The sequence below is a fragment of the Salarias fasciatus genome, chromosome 5, assembly GCF_902148845.1.
Source record: "Salarias fasciatus chromosome 5, fSalaFa1.1, whole genome shotgun sequence".
Lineage (NCBI taxonomy): Eukaryota > Metazoa > Chordata > Actinopteri > Blenniiformes > Blenniidae > Salarias > Salarias fasciatus.
The window spans coordinates 5,060,500-5,082,859 of NC_043749.1; the positions used below are offsets into that span (position 1 = coordinate 5,060,500).

At 45.8% G+C, this 22,360-nt stretch overlaps 1 protein-coding gene across 1 annotated transcript in view; it reads left to right on the forward strand.

Moving 5' to 3' along the window:
• The first annotated feature begins 8,067 nt into the window (after positions 1-8,067).
• Positions 8,068-22,360, forward strand: part of slc25a26 (solute carrier family 25 member 26) — a 52,114-nt gene continuing 37,821 nt past the window's right edge. The window contains exons 1-5 of the mRNA XM_030091871.1: positions 8,068-8,209; positions 10,490-10,646; positions 12,518-12,642; positions 18,313-18,417; positions 19,567-19,614. Coding sequence (XP_029947731.1) covers positions 8,177-8,209; positions 10,490-10,646; positions 12,518-12,642; positions 18,313-18,417; positions 19,567-19,614 — 468 coding nt within the window. The 5' untranslated portion in view covers positions 8,068-8,176. The remainder of the gene's footprint in view (positions 8,210-10,489; positions 10,647-12,517; positions 12,643-18,312; positions 18,418-19,566; positions 19,615-22,360) is intronic.

Consider the following 22,360-nt stretch of genomic DNA (forward strand, 5'->3'; position numbering starts at 1 on the left):
ATTGACCAGCGTGTTTGTGCATATTTTACTATACTGCAGCTCCTCTATCTTCATTGACCCACAAAATAGTTGACACACACACACACACACACACACACACACGTTTGCAAAGCGTTGCTTGTAGGAACCATTGGCAGACGTAGTCGAGCAACATTTCAGTTCCCAATGTCACCCCGAGTGGGTCAAACTAGTAAAATAGTGCCGTAATGACCTTTAAATTTAAATGTTAAAGTTTTTCTCTGTTGTAGGGCAGAGTATGAGAGATGAAAATATCTGTGTTTTCACAAAACCAATTATGCTGAAAATGGCTACAGTGTCGACATGAAGTCAATCCTAATGAAAACTTCTGCTTTAAAACGCAGTGAAATTTAAAAAAAAACTTCTCCTGTATCTGTTGAATTATGCATGTTTTTACAAACTCCCCCCTGACAGCATGACTTTGAGCTAATGCTAGTATGCTAGCTTTCATGGCAGCATCAAGGATATCTCAGCTCGGGTCTCAGTGTTTTATTGTGTCTGCTGCTCTTTGGAAATTTGAAAAAATTGTTACCATTTGCTTGACTTTTTGTTCGGCCAGATTGGAGCCTCTTGCAGGCCGACTGTGGCCCGCAGGCCTCTTGTTTGACACCCCTGGCGTAGACCAAGGGTCTTAAACTGAAGATGAGCTGAGAGCCACTTTGAGTAACACAAAAACAACAGAAACTAAAATTACTTCTCAGAAGTCTTTTCAACACAGGTTTTCTTCTGTCTTAAATTGAAAAACTTTTCATGTACTAACAATTTTTTCTGGCCAGACATGTGATGGTATTTACATTTATATTTTCCATCATAATTAACAACATAAAAAAAAAAAAAGAAAAGTACGCACATACAACCAACAGATTTTATAACTAAACTGTTTTTTCTTCTTCCCCTGCGTCTAGAGCTTTAAAATATATTTATGTTGAAATGTTATTCATCATTTAAACTGCACAGGAAACCGGTGGGCCAGAAGTATGAGACGTACGACCAGGAAGTGGCTCACAGGCCAGGTGTTTCACACCCCTGTTTCACACACTGTGTGTGTGTGTGTGTGTGTGTGTGTGTGTGTGTGTGTGTGTGTGTGTGTGTGTGTAGCTGTGTGTAGGTCTTGGTTTTATCCAAATCCCAATATTACCTTAACATAATTGTTCCTTTTGCCATTAAACCTCAATCTAAACCCTCGAAAACCTCCCAGCAGGATCTGCAGAACACACACACACGCACACGCTCACGCACGCGCGCGCGCGCACACACACACACACACACACACACACACACAGTGTCCCGGGGTCCTCTCCCATTTGATGTGCATGTCCTGAATCGATCCAGGCAGAGCGAGGAGTCCTGGACATGCGTTCTGCCACAGCAGCGACTCAGAGCCTTCTCATTCTGGCTGAGATGAGGGACCAGCTTTTATTGATCCACCCGCAGCCCCCTGAAGGGCATGACTGCCAGCAGTGATGAAATCTACTTGTTCTGGCTCGGTCTGCGGGCCGCGGCGGCCCGGAGCGGCGGCGTGGCCGATTAGCAGGCCGCTCCTCGACTGTGGAGATGACAGCTGTGCGCAGCAGGAAAGGTTTTAGCCCTTTGTACTGGAAAGAGTATCTCCAGATTGAAAGTGCATCAGATTTTAGGAAAGCTGGAGACAAAATGAAATGTTTTTATGGATCCAGATCCTCAATTTAAAGAAAAAAAAGGGTTCTTTTTGGGGGCGTCATGGGAGAAACTCTTCATTAAACAGGAAATGAAAAAAGCTGGTTACTAGTGTGAATCACTGCTGCCACCTAACGCACAGAAAAGGTAATAATTAAATCTGAGATACTGCACCTTTAAATAAAACCGGGGGCCACCCGGTCTTCTCACTAAGCCTCACTGTTGTGCACCTCACCTCTCATCTCCTGTGTGTTATTAACCTCTGGCCTCACGGGAGGAGAGATGAGCTCTTTACAGCTTTTTTTTTTTTTTTTTTTTCACAAAGACGGTGATTTGAGAATATTTCTTGACTGCTTTGAAACTGTTTCAGTGTCAGAGTATGAGGAGGCGCCTCTGCACAGGGCCCTGCAGGGTTCTGGAGAATCTATTTAAGTCATGCAAAACAAAAGAAGTTGTGATGAAAATGAGTTTTGTTCGTAATGTCAGGACCTGTTTTTGTAAGAAAATGAAGTGTCCCCCGCAGAGACCCCCTCTCCCCAAAGGTAGAAAAGTCTTCCTCAACAGAAAAAGCAAAAAGAAGCAATAAGATGGAATCTAAAACAGCAAAACACAGCGTAGTGATTTATCAAAGAGTACAGGATGCTGCAAAACAAATCTGCCTCTCTTTGTGTAGTGTGGCGGTCCGGATGCGCCCACCCTCTCCTCCTCAGCTCTGAGGCCGTGACAAATGCAAGTGTCATCTGTGACTATGCAGCCAAAGCAGCGGAGAGGCCGGCCGGTTAGCGCCAGCAGAGGGAGAGAGTCAGCCGCACTAGTTGTGATAAATAGACGCCACAGCTCCTTTCACATAATTTGGTTTAAGCGGCTTCCTGTGACTGCATTTCTGCGTTTGCAGCTCTCAGCACTTTTCTTCGGAGACGCTTCACTTTGACTGCCGGTGGTTTGATTCGGCCTGAGATCACAATTGTTCTCACTTGAATTTTGAAAGAGTGTGTAAAGTTTAATTCCTTGTTAACCTAGTGACAGTCGTTACAACATACTGGTTAACTGTGAACAGGGAAGCACTGTTTCCTTGGAGTCTGTTTTTTCTTCTGACAACAACCCCCCAAAAAATCTGTGTGAGATTAATTGTTGCCTCTAAATGTGCAGCACTGTGTGTCGCTCTGTTCCACCTAATGCATCCTGCTTTTTTCTCTTTGTCAGGTGGAAGTCAGCAGAATGTGCTGAATGTACGCGCTGGCGATAATTCATGTGGTATGAATCAACCTGTCTCTGCTGAAAATCCACATAAATTACAACATCATGAAGAAAACTTATGCAAATCATTCATCTGAGCGCAGTGTGAGGCTGATCAATAGCAAACCGGCGGAGGTGTTGGAACCGCGAGTGTGAGGAGTGTCTGGGATCTGTCTATCTTTAGGTATGATGATCAATAGCTGGGATTTACTACCTGGTGGCCCGGTAGAGATGAGGAGAGCTCTCAGGAGAACAATCAGAACCAAAATGGCCGATCGGGACGCTGCCGAATGGTTAGAGAGGAGGCTCGGGACGTTTTGCAGTGACGTAGGAGTCAATAGTGCAGCCGAGGCTCGGATGTAACGTGGACGGCAGCGCCGCCTGACAGCTTGTCGATTCAGTGAATTTACAATGAATGTTCTTTTTATTCTCTCCTTTCTCCCTCTAACCTTTCTCTTCTCCTCTACCCACTTCGTCGCACCTTCCTCGTTCCGCTGGCGCTTGTCACCGGCGCGCTCCTCTTCATTTGGCCGCCCTGTCACAGCCGGGTGTAGCCTATCATCCCCAGAGCAGAAGCAAAGAGCTTCCTGAAAGGTGCTTAGTCGCATTTCACCCCCCCCTCACCTCAACCCACCCCTGCTGTTGCGGTGTCCTAATGATGCTAATGTTAGGCCGGCTAATGAGCAGCAGCGATGTTCGACCACCCTGTCTCATGAATAATAGTGTCGTGTCACAGTCAAGACGCGGCGTTTCGCTCGCCTCTCGCATAACGGCCATTACAGATGGTGTTTTCCTCAAATTACAGGCGAGGAGAAAGAAGTGACAACCGCTGTCCTGTCGCTGTGTCCGGGTCCTGGAGAACCGAAATTAAATCAAACAATTAAAACAGAGAGCAATCTGCCGGCCTGTCTGAGAAAAGGCGCAGGTGCACGAGTGGAAGTGTATGAAAACTTCAGGAGGAACTCCAAACACACCCCCGCCTGCTCCAGTCACATGACCTTTTGACTCAGGAGTTTATTCTGACTGTCACCTACACGGCCCCGAAGGCGCGGCGAAGCAATCCCGCTCTGTGTTATTACAATAAACCTCGCGGCTGCTGGCGTCTCCCTCCCTCCCCGCCTCGCGGCTTAATCCTCCGCGCTTTCGCCCTTCAGTTTTTCAAAGACAGCCTGCAGGCTAGAATTGCCCTTTGCTGACTCGCGGCTGACAGTGAATAAGTTCCCCCTCTCGTCTCCTGCCTTTTATCTCTGAGATCATACTCCGAGTGGGTCAAGATCAATGGTGCTCCCTGCAAATCTGCCCAGACTCTGGGTGCTTCTCATTGACCTCACACAGGGGTAACCCGGCGCTCCGGCTCTCATCCAGCCGGCTTTCACGTTCTCTTCCTCGGATAAACTCCAAAGATAACTCGCAGGGCTTTCATCAAGAAGTCATGGATCGCGTCGGTGCGGAACTGCTTCTGCTCTATTAACAAGTTTTTTTTTCCTACACTTCAGACTGCGAGCTGCACTGTAGACGTGCGTCAAGCCGGAGTCCTCCAGAGACGCGGTGAATGAAGGTAGCGGGCAGCTAGCAAGAAGACGAATCAAAGATGGAATGGAAACAGGAGGCGTTGGAGGGAGAGGAGTTCAAATAGGAATTGTTTAGCAAGTTTTGACTTGCTTAAGCACAAACACTCAAATCACCTCCAATGATGCATCCATGTGGGAATGCATCCAAGTCTTTGGCCCCATTTGCGTAGCATTGTTTTATTGTTGTACATGTGCAGAAGAAGTATTTACTGCTAGCTGACCTGATACTGTAAAATGCATTGGATTGCTAAATTTCAGCGGTTGGTGCCGAGGTAGTCCAGTGGAGTTGGACATGAGCTAAAAGCTAAAAATAATCAAAACCCCTAAAAATACACAAAGAGTCAGCAGAAATAAAAAAAAACAACAACTTCACAGTAAAGTACAATTCACGGTTCAAGTACGGTTCAATCACTTGTACATTTTAAAGCGTCCTGCCCTCCATTGAGACTTAAACATAAACTGCTTTCAAGACCACAAATGACAAAAATCCCAATAACCGAGGGCGGGCAGTGACAGGGTGATAAATGGCTCCACGTGGAGGAACAGACAGGACTCCGAACACTGCAAACTTCTCCACAACAATGCAAAGAGGGTGGGGAAAAAAAATCAATTTCAGGTATGGCACAGAATTAATGTGCTGCGGCGAGTGGGTTTATATCAGCCCCGTGAGGGAGGGCTGTAATGTAACATCACCTGCACCATGAATAACCATTAGAAACGCTCAGCGGGGTGAAAAAGAAGACTAAAAGACGCTAAAAAGCAACACCCCCCCCCCTAAAAAATTCTCCCACAATCATCCTCTTATGAAGTGCTGCACGGAGACAGTGAGAGCCGCAGAAAGGTAAAGCGATGCTATCGGAGACGGAAAGCCGCTCCCGAACCAGCTGAGGCTCGGGAAACTCCTGCGAGACCCGCTTCAACAAGATGGATGGCGGGCACCGCGCTTCAAACCGGGCGCACTCAGCCCAGACATCATTGGGTCCGGGCTGAATAAAGAGGTGGTGGCCCCTCGCCTGCTCTTCCCTAATAGGAGGCGCTGCCTGGCTGACAGCAGCCCATAAATAACCCGGTCGGCCCCGTCACCGCGAAAGAACACACTCACCTGAGCGCGCTAGCTCGGAGGCCTCACCAGGGAGACGGGAGGCGCGGGAATATCGGGCCGCACGCTCGTGGAATGACAGCAGCAGCCTGTGAAGGTTGGCCACAGAAACGCAAGCCTATTATTTATTCTTTCGCACATTTTGGTGGTCTAATAAAAAGATCAAGTGGAATTTATGCTGCCCTTTCACATTGTAATAGGTTACATTAAATTAGGTGTCCTTTCCACCTCGGGTTTTGTCATTGATGAGACAGAGAGAGGGGCTGTTCTCAGGGAGCTCAGCAATTTATTTTCTTTTCATCAGTGGAGAAGGGGGGAACCTGTGGGCGAGTCCTCCACTCAGGGACGGGATAATGAGTCCTCGTCAGGTGGATCTGAAGATGACGACAAGACTGGTGATGAGTGAGTCTTGTAAGAGAAGCTTTTGGACTGTAAATCAACTCGCAGCCCCTCTGTGATCCGGCGTTCCTGCCACAGCGCCGCAGAAACCCACGGCAGGTTATTAGAGGCGAGCCGGGAGAAACACGGCTCTGCCTCGGCCGTTATGAACCGGCTCAATGCGATAGAAGCAAGCTTTAACCTTTAACAAACATCAAATGAGAAATAACTTGAGTCCGGATGTTCTCTGTGGAGTTTACACATGTGGAATCGTGTGGAAAAATTAAATAATACTCTTGTTCTATTCTGTTCTATTCTATTGATGAAAGATTAGAGGAAAATGTGTTCTTCCTGAAATTGATGAATGCAACAGTGTGCATGTCGCAGTGCAATCATTGAATTTGTGTTTGTTAGCTTTTGTGTGTAAGTTTAGCTTTTATTCTGAACTTTTGCTGTGTTTTATTCTCGTACTGTAATGGATTTTTTTTCTTTCATCCTGTCAGAATGAAGACAAAAAAAACGGACTGCTCTCTTCCCACACTACACCACCACCAGGCAGTCACATATATTTGAAGTGTGAAGTCGGGGATGGATTTTCACGCTCTGTACTGGAGCCGATGCAGCCACAGGCTTCATGTTGATCCTGGTCCCACTGTTCTGCATTCATGCACCGCAGTTTTTGTAAATATGTCAAAACACAAAAAGGTCTGAATTAGCATAAAAATACAGCTTGTTATTCATTTGGTTTGGTTGTTTGTATGCATGATTACTTGTGTGACGAGACCTACTTGTGCGCCCGAAGGACATTTCAATCCCTGGTGGGATTTTGAAGATGTCGACATGCGTTCACCTCACAAAGACAAAAATATATAAATCAAAGCCGCCCTCAGTCTCACTTTTGCTATATGTTGCAATAGCTGGAGTCATGCTGTTTACTTGTTTTTGTGTGTGTATTTTTGTGTCTTCAGTGATTACACATTAAATCTTTTCTTTTTTTTAATGTATTTATTTTACTTGCTGGACCTTGAATTGGGGATTTTGTATGCTCATCACTGTCACAAATCTTTGAGTTTGTGAGTTTGTACCTTGAAGACCATTTCTCACACCAGAAATACCAGTGTACAGTGCAATGTAAAATAACCATGCAGAAATGTTAATTGTATTCCCCTTGGATTCAATCACATGAATCCCATAGTCGACGTCTGCAGCTAATCCCATGGATGATCGTATAATGCAGCTGCACATATACTTCACCTCGATAATCATCAATATAAACTAAATCTGAAATGTAAAATTCTTTTTAAACTTAAGCGAGAGGACAAATGAGCATGAAGTCACTTCTATTAGTTAATTGATCAATTATTTCAACAGCTCATAAAGACATTGTCTTGTGCTGTGATCATCCAGCTGGGATCACAGTCGTCAGTGAGGAAGGTCCCATTTCCCAGTTACCAGCCACTCAACAGTAAAAAAAACAAACAAAACAAGAACATCTACATTTTTCACACTGCATACACATCTGATGTATGTTGTTGTATGCTATTTTCTACAACTAATTTTTATCAAGGTTTACAGCTGTAAATATAATTTGTATTTCATTTAAATGGTGTGAGAGAGAGTGTCATCATTTATGTTTGTAAATACTTGTGCTGTAGTACTTCTGATCAGTCTTGAGACTCGACTTCAGCTCATTAAAGTGTTGGTTTTGTCTTGGGATGCTCTGGGCTTAGTCTCGGATGAGGTGGTGTTGACACTCATGTGTATGCTGGAAAAAAAATAGGATCAAAATTTAAAAAAAAAAAGTCTCACGTAATGAGAACATTTCTGATCATCTTCAAACTGCACCCACTTCAAAATATGCATTTTTCAAATTAATTTTTTAATAGTTTTCACAATCAGATGTATGATTTCTAAATTCTATTTAAATAATAATGTGTATTTTAACATTTATATTTAAAAGCATTCTGATATGCTGATCCTGACAAGTAATTTGCTCAATACCGACAGTTTTTGCACTATTAAAAGTAAAAAATTGACAGATTCAGTAAACACAAGCTATGGGGTACGTAATGACGCACTGTGACGTCACATATAAGCGACGAACCAAGATGGCGGCGCCCTTGAGAGGCATGTTTTGAATCCTGTGAAGTGTCAGAGATGAACAGCAGCTGCTATTTTACTGGATACAAGACCGAGAGGGAACGTTCGTGAGCGGAATATGGAGAGACAGGAGTTCGTCGCGTCTCTGGTGGTGAGCAGGAGGTTTTGGTTTTCGGCAGTCAACTTCTGAGCTTCTGTTTCACCTACACTCTTGTTTCCGTACTGTAGATTTCACTTGTTATTTTTTTTAAACAGCAAAATATGTTTGGGGATGCGACGGTTTCTTTTGTGTCATAGTTATGCGTTAGCAAGAGACAGCTTACTGAAGTTTCTGCATTTGGCAAAGCAGTGCAGATGTATCCCACCATTTACATACAAGGCAATTTACAGTATTTACACTGATTACAGTGGGCTATATGCACAGCTCCATTACTTCCTGAAGTTGAGACAGCACTTTTATTTCCTGTGTTTTATGATAGGATGAACTGATTAAATCCAGGTGTGTCTGACCGCAGTAAATGGCCAGACACGCCTGGATTAATCTGTTCATCCTATCATGAAACACATGAAATAAAGGTGCTGTCTGAACTTCAGTAAGTAATGGAGCTGTGCATATAGCCCGTACATTGAAACAAGGCGACCGAGAAAGGCACATAAAGAAGACTAAATATAGTTAACACTAACAGGTCATAAAATAAGTCAAACCCGTCATTTATTGAAAAGCTTGAGTACATAATGTTTTCAACCCTGATTTAAAGGAAATAAGTGTGTCAGCAGGACTCAAGTGTTCAGGAAAGTTGTTCTCCAGGTGAGGAGTGTGACGACTAAAAGCTGCTTCACCTTGTTTTTTCTGACTCTGGGAACATTTAGTAAACCTCCTCTTGAGGTCCTGGTTCTGTATGTTTTATCGGCTACATAACAATGTTAAAAGCATATGTTGTTGTTGTTGTTGTTTTTTTCCTGGTTCTTCCGTTTTCTAAACTGTTTAAAACACAGAGAGACAGTTGGTTACACACACCTGTAGACAGTTTACAATCAATCATCAATCATTACCTCAATTAACCTCATATATTTGATTTTGGCATGTGGAAAGAAACTACAGTACAAGGGTCAACAACTGTCCAGAGAGACGTTTAAACTCTGTACTTACATTCATATCAAAACCAGGGACTTTCCCACAATGAAATGACAGTACTTACTGCTTCAACACTGTGCAGCTGCATTTACTACCATTCATCCAAAAGACTAGTTCTGTGCAGTTTGTGGAAGCCTCTGTAGCCACAGAATATAATATTGAAACAAAATAAATATTAAAATGTTTACTTTTTATTTGGAATTTTGTCCTAATTAACCTCACTTTGAATAGTGTGTCGAGAACAGAGGTCAGCTTTGTACATTAGTCTGGAAGTGTGAATGCTTTGACCCCAAAAAAGAGTTCAGAACCACAGTTGAGTTTCCTTTCGTAGGGTGAGAAAGGAAATGAAAAAAAGGTTTTATTGAAATCAAATAAATATGTCAAAGTTTTTTGCATTTTTTTTTACAGGGACTGACACATAAAGTGTCTTCATTTACATATTTAATTTAAAGAGTATGACAGTACAATATGGTGATTCATTGTGTTTCGTGTTGTAATGACCCAAATGTTAATTTTATTAACTATAATCTGTTAAGCTGTTCTATAATCATTTTTGCAGTGTTCACTGTATTTGTTGCCATGGTGATGGGATGCGAATAGGCCTGGGGGGGAGGGGGGGGGGGGGGTACTGAACAGGGGGGATGCTGGGAAGGTGGATGGCCGCTGGGGTGAGAGAGTGAAAGGATGCAGGTGAATCATCAGAGTGTTGTTTTGTTGTGGTCACTGCCGTCAGTGGCCATTTTCAAAGGAATAAATCTCCTTATTGATTGTCGGCCTCGGTGTGATTCCTGTGGTCATCGTCTTATTGTTACAGCAGATGACGTGTGTTGCAGCAGCAGAATATAACAGAATAAATATTGACTATGTCTGGAGTATAAGGAATAAGAAAAACAATACTCTAAGTCTGTATGATGTCGACAAGACTGAGTTGTGTTGGACTGAACAGACACTCGGTGAGGAGTGTTGTATAGTTGTAGTAGGATGTTTTTGCTTTATGTTTTCCTCCTTGTCATTCCTGCACCATTTAGATGGATAACCTGCCAACATAGATCCTCTGATGAGCTAACCTGGAGAATAAAAGCTAATAAGATGAATAAAGAGAGCTACTGGATGAAAATGTTCAGATCAAACTTTGCTCTTCTTCTCAATAATTGACACTTGGCTGCATTAAGAGGTTGTAATATAGAAATGACAAGAGGTCTGAAACATATAAACCACCTGAATTTATCCTCCCTCCCTGCTGTAGCACAGGTGTGTTTTGTATCGAAGTGCCTCACAGAGTGTGTGTCTCTGCAGGCTGGGGGCTGCGCCGGCATGTGTGTGGACCTGACCCTGTTCCCCCTGGACACCATTAAGACCAGACTCCAGAGTCAGCAGGGCTTCTACAAGGCCGGGGGCTTTAGGGGCATCTACGCCGGAGTCCCATCTGCCGCTGTCGGCTCCTTCCCCAACGGTAAGCCCTTCAGCGCGGCGCCCGCATCCGCTTCCACCGCTAACTGCTGCTCCCCGAGGCACGCGGCAGGCAGCCCAGATATCCTCCGAGAAGTCTGTTTGCTCTGTGCTTGCTGTAATATCTCCAGAACGACTCCCGTGTCGAAGTGTCAGACATTGTTTCCGTAGCTCATACACTCACATGCAGTGATTTTCTTCTTCACACTCAAATGAGTCTTATTTCTTTATTTTTTTTGCTATCGTGAAAAAATAAGCAGATCTGATTAAACTTTCAGCTTCTTTGTCATCAGTAAAACAGTTTTCTCTTTAAGATGATGTGTAAAGCTACACAGATCAAAGAACTCACGACTGAAGGCACTTTCATGATTAAAATTCATTCAGAAAATCACAAATCAATCATGTCTGACGGGGAAACACATTCATTCAACAATGCATGAATTTAGAAATAGGTGCTTCAGATCGCCGACTAACCACTTTATTCAGAGTCTGGTGTCTTTTTAAAACTTTTTCTTTTTTTAATTAATGGTCTTGTATGAACTGTGACATCAACTAAAAAGCGGTTATCATTAGAAAAAGACTCTCTTGATTTGTCCATACAGGAAGAGATCTACACGATCTTCAGTCTGAAATGACTTATTGTGGGAAAACATGATGCAGACTGAGCTTTTCTTTATGTTCAGGACATGTGATGTCGTGCTCTGCCTCCGGTCTGGAGCAACAGTGTTAAGAGAATCATATATCATCATATATACCTACAAAGACCCCGAGTGCAAACGACTGTGATAACCTACCTACTAGATCACAAACTATTCCCTATGAAAACACAATAATACACAACAATAGGAGGAGAAAATGTTCTCTTTCTACTTTGATTTTTCCTGCTCTGGTTTGTGGAGTTGTTATTTATATTCTCTTTGACAATGTAAATATAGATGTTATATCATTACAGAAGAAATATGAAGATAGAGCATCAGATGCCTAAAATATAAGCACATATACAGTAATTACACAACCAGACAATGGAATCTTAAATTTTTGTCTATTTATTTCTCTCTCCATTCAGATAATTAGAGTTTAACATTTCCTTGGTCATAATTTTATGGCTGATGTGTTAATTGTGTTTTAAGACATTATTTTTTTCTTATAAAACAGAATCATACATTAGACAATGTTCATTTGAAAGCAGTATTATTTATATAACTTGTAAATTTTCTTTCCTTGCTTTATTTTTCCAGCTTTGAAGGAAGCGTACCTCAGTTATTTAGAGCGAAAACTAAAACCAGACTTCGACGCTTTGATTTGTTGACAGAATATTAATCTGCCGCCGGAGAAGGAAATAATATCAAACATTCCCGAGCTGCAGCTCTTCAGGTGTGCTGACATTTGGCTTTTTTTTTTTTTTTATTGTTTTTGTTTTATAACACTGATTCAAATGATTCATTTTTCTGACATGAATAACAATATGAAGACATCAGTGTGGAGATTTCCATACAAATATTTCAGATCTTATTCAAGATCGCTTTTGATAAACTGTCTTGAGGTTTAAATATTCATCTGTTAAACATAAGGCACGTGGGCCAAAAAATGGCCCTCAAGATCCAAGTTTGTGACACTTTTAATAATCCAGTCAGATTTTTTCTTTTTTCTTTTTTTATATGTCCAAGTTGGAAACTCTTTCTTTTCACGTGACACACACTTAACTTTCTCTGCTTTTACGTCTACTATAAGTGCAGACACTCACACACACACACACACACACACACACACACACAGAGCTCGGCTGCTCCCCTGTCAGTGGTAGTGAGGGATATTAATTGCTCGATGCTGGTTGACTAATGGGCCTTAAATGGCTGCGGTTCTGCTTGGTTTCAGCCGCTGCTTTCTTTGTCACCTACGAATGCACCAAGTCCCTCCTCGGCACCGGTGGAGCGGCGGCGGCGGCAGCGCCGCACGCCGCACCCGTCACTCACATGCTGGCCGCCTCCCTGGGAGAAATCGTAAGTGTTTGGTCGGGTTTGGAGTGGTTTCTGTGTGTGTGTGCGCGAGTGTGTTTTCCCTCCGTCTGCAGCGGCCCCAGCTGTCTTCAGCACTCGCCGCTGCCCCTCCGTCCTCTTGCCCCCGTTGTTTCTTTCCCACCGCCGTTTGTCCCCAAGCGAACACGGCCGGCCGGCCGGCCCTCCTGAAGGGGGCCGAGGTGAGTGTGTGTTTTTGGCTGCTGGCCTCAGGGTCCAGCTGGGTGCGATAAGGGGGCTTCCTCAGGCCTGTTCCCCGCCTCCCCCACCCCCCACCAGCTGGGTAAATAAGCTCTCATTACTGCCTATTGACTCATCTACTTTCCCAGCGCCGACCCCCAGACTCTGCCAATTCAGTCTGGGGGAATTCGGGCTGGAAACCAACAAGGACCAGCGCAATTCCCCCCCCCCCCATCCGTCATTCGCCGCGCATCCCATCGTCATTGGCGGCGACGTGGGGGCCGATGGGTATTGGCGGCGGCACGAGGGGGAGCCGCGGTGAAGTGGCAGTTTATGGAAAGACGGGGACCCCTCCCGCTGCACTGCCTTCAGTATTCATGACTTTTTGGATGGATGCAATCTGGCCAAGTTTTGCATGTTTATGGAAGAGGGGATTATTCCCCGCTGCCGCCGAACCCCACGGCGGCCCAGAGGAGCTGGGATCCATCAGGTGTCGCACATGGTTTCAAGTCTCCTTTGCTGCATTAATCAATCCAGATTCCACTCAAGATTCCCATCAGAGCAGCTTTTTTTAATTTTATTTCACGCTCCTCATCTCGACACGTTGTGCGTGGATGCGAAAGGTCAGGCAGAGGTTGCCACTACCTTTAACCCCGTTCTGGATTTCAGTACATCAAAGACCCAAATCCTCGGAGCAGGGCAGGGGGCGGTGTCCGCCCCCCCACCCCCCATCGCCTCGCCTCGCCTCGCCTCGCCTCGCGTTCTGGCATCTGGGTGCGTCTTGTTCAAAGAGCGTAATCCTGAGGCTTAGCCTTGAAAGGCCTACCCTCGCCGTGCCCCGAGCCGTGTGCAGAGCCTGAACGTCTGCACCGTGATGCAAGCTCTGCCACATCGGAGGAGGCGGCGTCTCCGCAGTCGCCGCTAATGACGTTCAGTTAAAACGTCTTGCATCAGAAAAGTGGCAGAAGCTAGATCTGCAGCAGAGATTTCTCTCACGTGTTGCTTAGTGCACGAAAAATGAGTCGAATCCAGAGAAATTTGCTGGTGATGCTGGTGAGTTATGTTGTCTCTGTGGCATCCTGAAGCAGAATCGACGTTTTCTTTCTCAGATGAACAGTAATGAACATTTTCGTTTACACTGTAGGCCCGAGAAAACATCAGTGACTTTTTTTTTTGCAGCAGTTACATATCATAACTTATCTTATTGCAGGCCAGGACAAACTTTTTTCAAGTGTTTTTACCATTAAAATCTTTAATGAGTGCGGCTCATCGTATTTTTTATATTACGTTCAGAAACAGCTGGGGGCAGGGTTGTGTTTGAGGGTAATTAGAGGAAAATTAGGGGCAAATTACTTCGGCGACGGCTCTGCATCACTTTGTTTTCCTTAGTTTTTCTATAATTTTTATGGACTCGTGCCTCTGACTTGTTCTGCCTCAGGGTCCAGTGTGATGGAGAATTCATGAAGTGGAATTCAGTCCCTCCTTCGTCAACATGCGGTGTTTTATTTTGGAAGTGAGCAGTCTCTCTTTGCCTTTTGTGTGATTTCCTCAGCGTGATATCCAGAGAGGAGTTATTGTGTAGGTCTGCAGCAAACTGAGCTGCTTGTGGGGTTTTCAGCGTTTCCATGTAATCAGACGTCATATCCAGAATGCTGCCATGCAGACTGTATCATGGAATGTGATTTCACTTCAACCGTTGTTTAAAATGAGCCTCAATCTAATTGTCTAAAAACTTTGATTAAAGGAGAATCCATCAGCGTATTTCTCGGTATTGATCTGTGTTGGCTCCGTTTGTGTCGGAGTTGTTTCCCGGCTTGTCTCAAGTCAGCAGCTTGTTATCTGCTCCTCGGCTCATGATCCATTCCTCGAGAGTCTATTTAGCTGTTTTAAAAACTGCTCCCAGTCCTCAACAGAAGAACTTTATGGGAGCGACTGCTTCGCGAGCTTCATCGGCGGGCCTCTCTCTGCGCGACTTGGCACTAACTTACAAGACGTGGACTTCAGTGGGAGTGTGTTCTGGTCCTGCCAGAGGGAGATGTGGCTGCGGGAAGTTTGAAGCACTTGAGTCGAATCACTTTTTGTCTTTCTAGTCAAGCTGACTGTTGAGCCGCGGCTCTTCGGAGGGAAGAAGAATCCCCATCGCAGTAATCACTCTTATATGAAATGCTTTTGAAAATTACAACATACAGGAATTAATTGCTTTTTTTTGTTTTTTTTTAAAGGGAATAAATTAAAATTCCAGGAACTAATTAAGTCCTTCATTAGAATTGTGGCTCACAGGTGGTGGATGAGGAGCGGCGCTCAGGTGGAGGACGGAAACGTGTTCTTCAAACGTCATAACTAATCCCACTGCTGTATTAACCTACTTCACGCATGCCTGGCCACGCTCGGAGAGGAAACCAGGACGGACGGAAAGGAGGACGGAGCGGGACGGCGGCCGAGCTGGAAGTTTTGGAGAGAGGCGGGGAGGGTGAGGGGAGTCCTCCCGCCCGTCGCCGCGCCGCGTCGCGGTGTTTGTGCGACCGCAGCGGCGGGACGCTCCCGTAAAGAATGTGTAAGCTGATGGCGTCTGTCAGGCTCTAGCAGGCTGTTATCCAGCCATTAGATCAGATTTATCTTCATTCCCATTCGCTCGACGTCTGCCCTGAAAGCTCATTTGTCAAGGCCAGGCGGCGGGCTTTTCTCGCATCTACAACCCCCCGGCCCCCTCCCCCCCTTCAGCGCCGCACGTCTGTAGGAGGATGTACTGGAAAATACAGTGTGACATGACAAGATAGGGGGACAGTCAGGAGGAGCGTGCACAGGGGAGGAGTTTTTCTAGGTGCTGCTGGTGTCGGAGGGGGAGAAACTGGCAGCCACTTAACTTGGCAGTGAGGAATAATCCATGCATCGCCTTCAAGCGGCAACGCGCTCGGTGATTTATTGGCTGATGTTTCAGAGCTGGAGACGGGCGGTGTCCTCATCTCTTCCCCTTTTCCCCGTGACCTTTTCGTCCGTCCTCCTTCGTCGTCGTCCCTCTCGGTTCGGGCTCCTCGTTTCTCCGTCACGTCCCGAGCATCGAGACCTGAACCCCGTGGTTCCGCTCTCGGTTTGATTGTTAGTCTCTGAGTTGTAATAACAAATTTTGGCTCTGCGGTCATCAAAGAATCTGCTCGTTTTCTCAAGAATGTTTGATATTTTCCCAAAATCTAAGCCGCTCTTAATTCCAAATAAATCCAAATAGCTGAAGCCTGTGTGCTTTTCTAACTTGTTGTTGTTGTCTTGGAGCCAAATGGAAACGCTGGTCCGGACTGACCACTGTGTTTTGATGGTCATAAAGCACTGAAAGTGTGCATGGGGGCAGAAGAAGTTGGGCTTTTAATGAGTCCCGCCTGTGGATTGATTCACTGGCTCTGCCCATAATGTGCCGAGAGTCTGCGCTAATTTCCCATTCCTTCCCGCGGCTCGCCCCGTGATGGAGCGTCGGGCCCGTACCTCGTTGTTCGTGCGGTCCGGCGCCAGAAATTGAAAACACGCTCAGTCGTTTGGATTAACGACGACGGGTTGCCGGAATCTGAAAGGCTTCAATCACAGGCAGGCGGCCTCCTAATGAAGGCTGCTTGACGAGTCCAACAGCTTGTAAATAAAGATAAATGGAAACAGGAATTTCAAAGACTGCCAATGGATTCATAATATGTTTACATGCCAGAGGAAGGCAACGGGAATCAAGGACAAAGTAGGTGAGGAGACAGATGTCTGTCTTCCCACAGCTCTCCTCTAAAGCTGAGATCACAAACACATTTTCTTTCTTTTTTTTTTTTTTCCTCCCCGTCCTCGGTCTTTCATACAATATATGTCTTCATTATTGACGGTTTCTTGATTCAGAGTCGTTCATCTTCACGCCTGCAGTTGTTTCCAGCGTTTGAACCAACACACTTGATCTTTCCTGCCCCCCTCATTTACCCCCCGCAACCCCCACCCCCACCTCCCGGTGCTCAAATTACTCCCATAAAAACAATGTCTCTAATTTATTTGGCATAATCTCCGTCTCGTCCCAGCCTTCCCGCGGCCGTGACAGTGGAGGAAAGGCCGCTTTAGCGCCGAGCCTCCCATCCAATTACGTCTGTAATTACTTGTCATAGCCACTTTCTTTCCATTTAGCTGCCTAAACCAGCCCTTTGGAGGATTGTTTTTGGGGGCAGATATGATGCACGCCGCGTTATCAATGATAAGTCCACCGAAATGAGATCTCCGAGTCAGACCCAGTCTGAGGAGGTGCCGGCGTCTCCACTTGGTGGGAGTGTTGCACCACGGTTGGAGTAGACCGGACCGCTGTCATCCTGATCTCAAATCACTGAATTTCTCACAGAAACTGTTCTGGATTTGTTCTTAAACTCTGACTTTGAGGTTGATCTAATGATTGTGGAAGGACCAAGAACTGGCGAAAGTTTAGACGTGAAGGTCTGAAACCCAAAAGTTTGAGGTTTCCACGTTGGCCAGCACAGCTGAACCGTCCCGGTGTGGAGAAGTACGAGCCTCCACAGCTTTCTGGGTGTCTTCCTTTACCCCCCCCCCCCCCCCCTTCTCAGCCCAAGCTCTACATCAGTATGGAAACAGGGAAAAGGATGCATTTCATCTCCATCGCACTGCCTCCATCTCTCTTTCTCCCAGCGCCGCCGTGGCGAGGGTGGCACCGGCAGACTGGCATCTGTGTGACCGAGGGGAGCCTCAGCGGGTGGGGGCGGCTCGCCGATCGCTCTGCGAGATTGCTCGCCGTTAGCCGGCGTTTCCACTCCGGCGCGGGATAAATGGGAAATGGAGTCGCCAGGTGGGCAGCTGTGCCCGCCCGCCTGTCTGCCTGCAGGACGCTGCGAGTTATGAAGCATAAATATTCATGTCTATCTCCGCTAGCTGTTGGCAGTCCATATTTTTGTTGACATATGGTGGATGGGCCGCAGCTTGTGGCTGCCGCGGTGCGCACGCGTGTCGGGATCCATCGGCGGCCCTGGACGGACGCACGCCGTCCGGACACCGGTGCGGCCGGCCCGGTGACCTTTTACGGACACGGCAACTGTTGCTCCGGTGCGGAACCCGCTCTGGTAATTGGCCCGTTTGCAAACAAGCCGTTTGCCCGCCGGCTCCGTGTAATTGCTCTCCTCGCGCCGTGCCAGATCATGGCCGCCTGCCACGCCAGTGAAAACATACAGAAGGCGATGTCATGTGTGGTGAAAGGATGCCAAATGGAGGTGTGTAAGTGTGTGTGTGTCTGGGGGTGGGGTAAATCTGTTGACACGTGTTATAATGTCTTGTCTCCTTCATGGAGGCGCTGCAAAAGGAGAACCTGTAAATTCTGTCATGGATCTGGTTGAGTTTGAGTTACAGTGTGAAAACAAATCAAAATACAAGTTTATTAAAGGCAAACGGAGTGTTTATTCACGAGACGCCGCGTTCCCTGTCCCCGTCGTCTGGCCTGACTGCGTTGCTCTCATCCTGCAGGTGGCGTGTCTGATCCGGGTGCCCACTGAGGTGGTCAAACAGCGGACGCAGGCCTGCCCCTCATCCTCCACTTACAACACGCTGCTGGCCACACTCAGAGAGGAGGTGTGTGTGCTGACGGCTCTCTTTAATGGGCTCTGTTCATCGCTTGTCCCTTCATTCGTGCTGTCACACAGTCTGAGTCTGTTTGATCAGTCAAAAGGAAGTTTGGGCCTGAAATAACAAATGCAGGCACATGATAGGAGTAGTTCGTAGACTTAAGTGATTTCTGATGGCACAAGTGATTATTGGGTATTCAAGAAAGACACAAAATCAAGTTGGAAAGCTTCGGTTTGCAAGTAACAGTCTACTTACGAAACACGGCAGACGAGCCAGTGAGGGAAATGTAGTAAACAAAAAGTGTGAGAAAGCCTGGTGTGAGTGTGAGAAAGTCTGTCTGTAATAACAGGATGGTTTCTGGTCATTTTTTTGTCTTTATTAGTAGAATGAGTCTGAATTGTTCCTATGCAGCTGTCTTTTTTGTGTTTTTTATGAAGTATTGAAAGCAGTAAAGAAACGTGGCTTTGCTTGAATATTTATTTGTGCTGTGACATTGATGCTGCAGTCACATTGTAACTATTAATGCTTATTGATCACATCAGTTTGCAGAAGTTGTCTTTGAATTGTTCTTAACCATAACGTCTTAGTCTTGAGCCTAACCAGTGTGTGTAAAGTAGAAAATTTAATTCAACTAACCGAAAGCTGATAGACTTTTACACACACAAACTCATCATGACTTCTGCAGCACGACCATCCAGCCACAGACCAAGAAAACAGTACTGATGTGTTCTCTGGGTAAATGTGGCAGAATCTCAGTCACTGATCCAAAGCAGCCTGAACTAAACTAACAGTAAAAGGTGAAACACTTCAGATGCTTTATGGTGGAGAAGGTAGTGCCCTTTCATTCACTGATACTGTAAATCTAATAAACTTGAACCAGATAGGATGACTAATGAAATGCAGAGCGCCATCTGAGAAGATGAAGGCTGAATCACAGAGAATAACAAAGTTGATTAAACTTGACTTCCTGTCTGGTCGTTTGTTGCACTGAAATATTAAATCTTCTGAAATATTTGTTTTTGCTTTCTCAGTTTTTTTTTTTTGCTGTAAATTTAATTCTTGCTTTATTCTTTTGTTTTTAAACTGAGCCAAAGTGGCGTTTATTGGATTAATCACGCTCCAGAATGTGTTTGTGATGGATGTGTTTTGGCGCAGGGCGTGCGAGGCCTGTACCGAGGATACGGCAGCACCGTCCTCAGAGAGGTGAGTCTTCCTTCACTTCCTTCCTTCTTCCACTCGTTTCTTTCTGCCGTCCAGCAGCGATAAAGAAGACTTCCTCTAATTCCTGCTCTAAAGCACATCTCACCACTGTTTCAGGTAATTGCAAAGTGCATCCTCCTAAAACCCATTTCAATAGTTTTTACTAGAAACAGACATTCATCCAATCAAAGCCGTCTTTTGATCTTTTTTTTCCTTCTTCTTCTTGGATTGATATTGAGGCTTTCCACTCATCTGATTGAAGACATTTTAATTTCTCTTGGGCTTTATTGAAGTTAAGAATATTGATTTACAGTTTTTTTCCCCCCTCTCTCCGTGCTCACTTCCATCCCAGTCAATTACTTGCTGGAGATGAACCGGCTCCTCTTAGATGTACATCTGATTAATTAATGCAATTAGATGCGTTATAAATGCAAAACAAAACGAGGATGAACGAGCAAATGGCTGCTCTCCCTTGATGGCCCGCTCACCTTTTCTTGTAATGAAAAAGCCGCTTTGGCTCTTTGATTCATGATCCGGTCTGGCTTAATTGCGCCTGCAGCGCGCGACAACGCTGAATAACGGAGGAGATCCCTCCGCTTCTCCCACCCGCTAACTTTTAATCGCAGTGGGGAAGAAAACAGGGAAAGCCAGACAGAAGTATATGAAGGTGACACTTGTCTTTTTTTTTTTTTTTTTTTGAGTGAGGGGGGTGGGAAGGTGGGATAGGGTGTAATCTAGTCCCCCTCTGCTGTGCTAGCCTGTACTTATTTTCTGCCTCACTAAACTGATGTTATTCACGCAAATTCCATCTGGACAGCCGGGGAGAGAGAAAAAAAAAAAGAGGACAACAAGACACTGTGATTTCTCCGAGGGGCTCTGAATAAATGAATACATTTGGAGGCTGGCGCGCGGCTCGTGTGCATACTAACGCCGGCAGATGAAACGCGGCGGCGGCGGCGGGGATTTGGGCACGCGGGCACGGCGAAGGATGCTCGGCGGTGATTGGCTTTGACGTGTGTCAGGAAGGTAATTCATTTTCTCCCGGCCTCCGTCGCCGTCCGCCCATCTCCTCCCTCCGGCCAGGAGACCCTGTCAAGATAAGTTTGTTTACGTGGTGTGTCCCGGCGTCCCCCCCCCCCCCCCCCTTTCCTCCTCCTCCTCCTCCTCCTCCTCCTCCTGCTGCCGCCGCACTAATTGGGGTCCTCCTCTTCCCTGCTATATGTTCATTACGCAGCTGCTCCAGATGTTCGAGAGAATTCCGCCTGAAGTTTTACCTTAAAAACACCTCCGACTGACGGGCATTAAAACTCTTTTCTAACTTTTGCACCACATTAATCTCGATGGCGGTGAAGAAAAACCGTCAGGTCGCCTGCTGAGTCGGCATCTTTCGGGTTCCGGCCGAACAGAGCGAGAAATCGATGGGATTCAGATTGGGGTGAAGGAGGGAAACTGTGCAGTGAAAAATGAGTTTATCTTGCTGTTAAAAAACAACAACAAAGTGCTGGGAATTAACTGAAGTCAGAAGCACTTTTAGAAACGCCCTGCTCTCTCGTGTGGAGCTGTTGAAATGTGGCGATAAGTGATGACAGGATAATCGTCCCATTGTATTCAGGACTGTAGTTATTGTTCCTCTGCTCTTGGTTGTGGGTCGTACCGCGTGTCGCCACTAGATGGCGTGCTAAGATTAGCACTGTCCTCTCTCTCTCTCTCTCTCTCTCCTCCCCCATCATTACCAGTCCAGCTTTATGACATTTATGCACTGCAGTTAGTGAGGTTTTTTTTTTTTTTTTTTTAATGGCAGGCCCTTTATTTTTCCTGCTCTGAAGAGCTGTGAGGTGATCACGAATTTGATCCAAACTGCTACAGTTTGAGCCGCAGTAATGAGCCTGCGTCGGGTTATTAGACAGTAATTTAGCAGTGTGGCGGCGTGAGGGTTGTGGGAATGACGAGTGTAAGTGAAGCCGACAGCGGCGTCTCCGCCACCTCCAGCGTTGTCTAATTGGCTATAACACAGACATCCTCCGTCCTCGCTTTTTTTTTTTTTTTTTTTTTTTTTTGAGCGTTTAGCTTGAGAAGCAAGCAGACAGTGAAGGTAATTGAGTCAGCAAAGTGAGAGTGAAGTCCAATACTCGGCTGTCTTCACATTTCCACCGTCCCATGTAGTTTCCTGAGCGTTTTTCTCCTCTCCGGCACGCCGAGGTTCAGGATCTGGCTGCAGGGTTTATGAAACACCTCTCCATCCAAGCTCCTCCCTCGCTGCTTCCTCTTTACCCCCCTTCCACCCCCCTCGAGGGTCCGACCTCGGGTTTTTAAACCGATACGGGCAGGTCAGATGACACAGCTCTGACTCTGAGGCTTCCACAGCTGTGACTCCTTTTGGAAATGATTCCACGTTGAGTTGGAGACGGGAGACAAGCAGAAGAACTGCAGAGTGCCCGTGGGTTAAAACTGGCCTGGAAGAAGGTTCGGTCTGGCTTTCGCAATGAAATCAGACTGATGTTGCTGTTACTGATTTGACTTGAGATCACTGGTGCATCAAGTAAAGCTTAGCCGCCTTTTAGTGAACTAAATATACTGAAACTGAAGCTTCAGGGTCAGTTTGTTGAGACGTGAGAGTGAAAAGCTGCAGAAATTGTGCAGTTGTCTGGCAGAGAAACTGCTGCCAAGATTTGAGATGTAAAAATGTCAAAAATTTCTGGATGTGCTTGGAAAAAACTCCCACCTTTTACTTGTCTGGCCCACCTGAGAT